General features: G+C 62.1%; 1 protein-coding gene across 1 annotated transcript in view; it reads left to right on the plus strand.

Moving 5' to 3' along the window:
- The first annotated feature begins 1,159 nt into the window (after positions 1 to 1,159).
- SLC29A2 (solute carrier family 29 (equilibrative nucleoside transporter), member 2) overlaps positions 1,160 to 1,598 on the plus strand; it is an 8,126-nt gene continuing 7,687 nt past the window's right edge. The window contains exons 1-2 of the mRNA XM_006893293.1: positions 1,160 to 1,188; positions 1,428 to 1,509. Coding sequence (XP_006893355.1) covers positions 1,160 to 1,188; positions 1,428 to 1,509 — 111 coding nt within the window. The remainder of the gene's footprint in view (positions 1,189 to 1,427; positions 1,510 to 1,598) is intronic.

A 1,598-nucleotide genomic window follows, 5' to 3' on the forward strand; every position in this document is an offset into this window, starting at 1 on the left:
CACGAATGACCAAAGACCAGAGAAATTGTAGGATGATACCAAAGAAACAAGACCCACTCATTAATTAGTAATTACAGCAAATTTATTTCAAAAGGACAATGAGTATAATTTTTCAAAGTTTTTCACATTAAAAAAAGAGGAAAGTGATTGTGTCTTAGTCCGACTGACAGGAAGTGGTCCTGGGACTCCAAGAATAATGTTTGCTTTTGTTATTGCTTTTCTAAAGCTCCCAGCGCTGAGGGTGGAGGGTGCCCACGGAAGCTGGAGCAGCGGGGCTCACTCCCACCTCAGCCTCTCTCTGGAGCCTCTGCGGGTCCTCACTGCTCGCCAAAGCTCAGCCTAGCACCTCAGGCCCCCCATTTATTCCAGGGGGCCTCTGGGCAGGCCCATGCCGAGCTGTGCACTCTCGGAATCCGCGCAGCCGCAGACACACACTGCAGAGGGTCCTCCTGTCCGTCTGTCCCCAAAACTGCAATAGGAGCTCCCCCAGTACGAGCACCAGGTCCCCTCGCCCTCCCTGGGGATCCAGTTCGGCTCAGCCACTAGGACCACAGGCGACAGATGGTCACCCATGGACACGCCCCCCCTTGGGCACTGGGCTAGCTCTGAGGGTGTCTCTGGCGATAGCTCAGCAGGGACATGAATGTGACACCCCCTAGGACTGGAGATCGGTTCAGGGGGGTCTCCAGCAGCAGCTCAGGTCTCTCTCGGCGCCCCCCTCCCCCATTCCACCCGAGGTTAGGGGACTGTCACCCAGCAAGGTGCATGGGGGGAGGTGGCAAAGCCACCTGCCTGGACCAGACGCCTTTACATCTCCCAGGGAGATGTGAGGAGTCGGGAGCCGCGGGTGGGCCGGGGTCTGCCGAGCCGGGGGCGTTGTCCCCCAGATGGGAGGGGAAGAAGGCGTGGCACGACCCTCTGTCCCCGCCCCAGGGGTGGAGCTTGATGGAAGCCTGCAGAACCAGAGACTCCGCTGAGTGTCTGCCGGGGGCTGCCTTCCCGCGCCTGCTGTCCCCACTCCGCTCGGTTCCAGGAGCCCCGAGTCCCCAGTCTACTCCTGCCGTCCCCAGGACCCAGCGTGGGGGTCTCTAGTCCTCGGCCCCGCGTGGGTGCAGGGGCGGCTTCCTTCCTCCCCCGGGCGCCTCCCGCTATTGCAGCCATGGCGCGGGGAGAAGACCCGCAGGATAGGTAAGTGGGGAGCAGATGGGGTGCGTGCGGGAACCCGGGGGCAGACAAGGGGGCCGCTGCCTTCGAAGGCTCCAAGGCGCGCAGAAGACCGCACGGAACTACAATTCCCATCAGCCCTCCGCCTGGGCCGCCTGGGCGGGGGTGATGGGTGTTGTAGTCTGCTCTCCAGAGGGGGCGCCTGGGAAGCGGGAAGAGCGGCCGCGAAGTCCTCGGGGTGACCTTCTGCCTGATCCCCACAGCTACCACCTGGTCGGGATCAGCTTCTTCATCCTGGGCCTGGGCACCCTCCTCCCCTGGAACTTCTTCATCACTGCGATCCCGGTGAGACCCGCTGCGGAGTGACAGCCAGCCCACGGCCCCAAAAGCCATGAGGACTGTGGCCGTGGACTTAAGGACCCGGCCTTCCCCCC

The sequence above is a fragment of the Elephantulus edwardii genome, unplaced genomic scaffold, assembly GCF_000299155.1.
Source record: "Elephantulus edwardii isolate Elephantulus edwardi_28Jun2011 unplaced genomic scaffold, EleEdw1.0 scaffold00126, whole genome shotgun sequence".
Taxonomy (NCBI): Eukaryota; Metazoa; Chordata; class Mammalia; order Macroscelidea; family Macroscelididae; genus Elephantulus; species Elephantulus edwardii.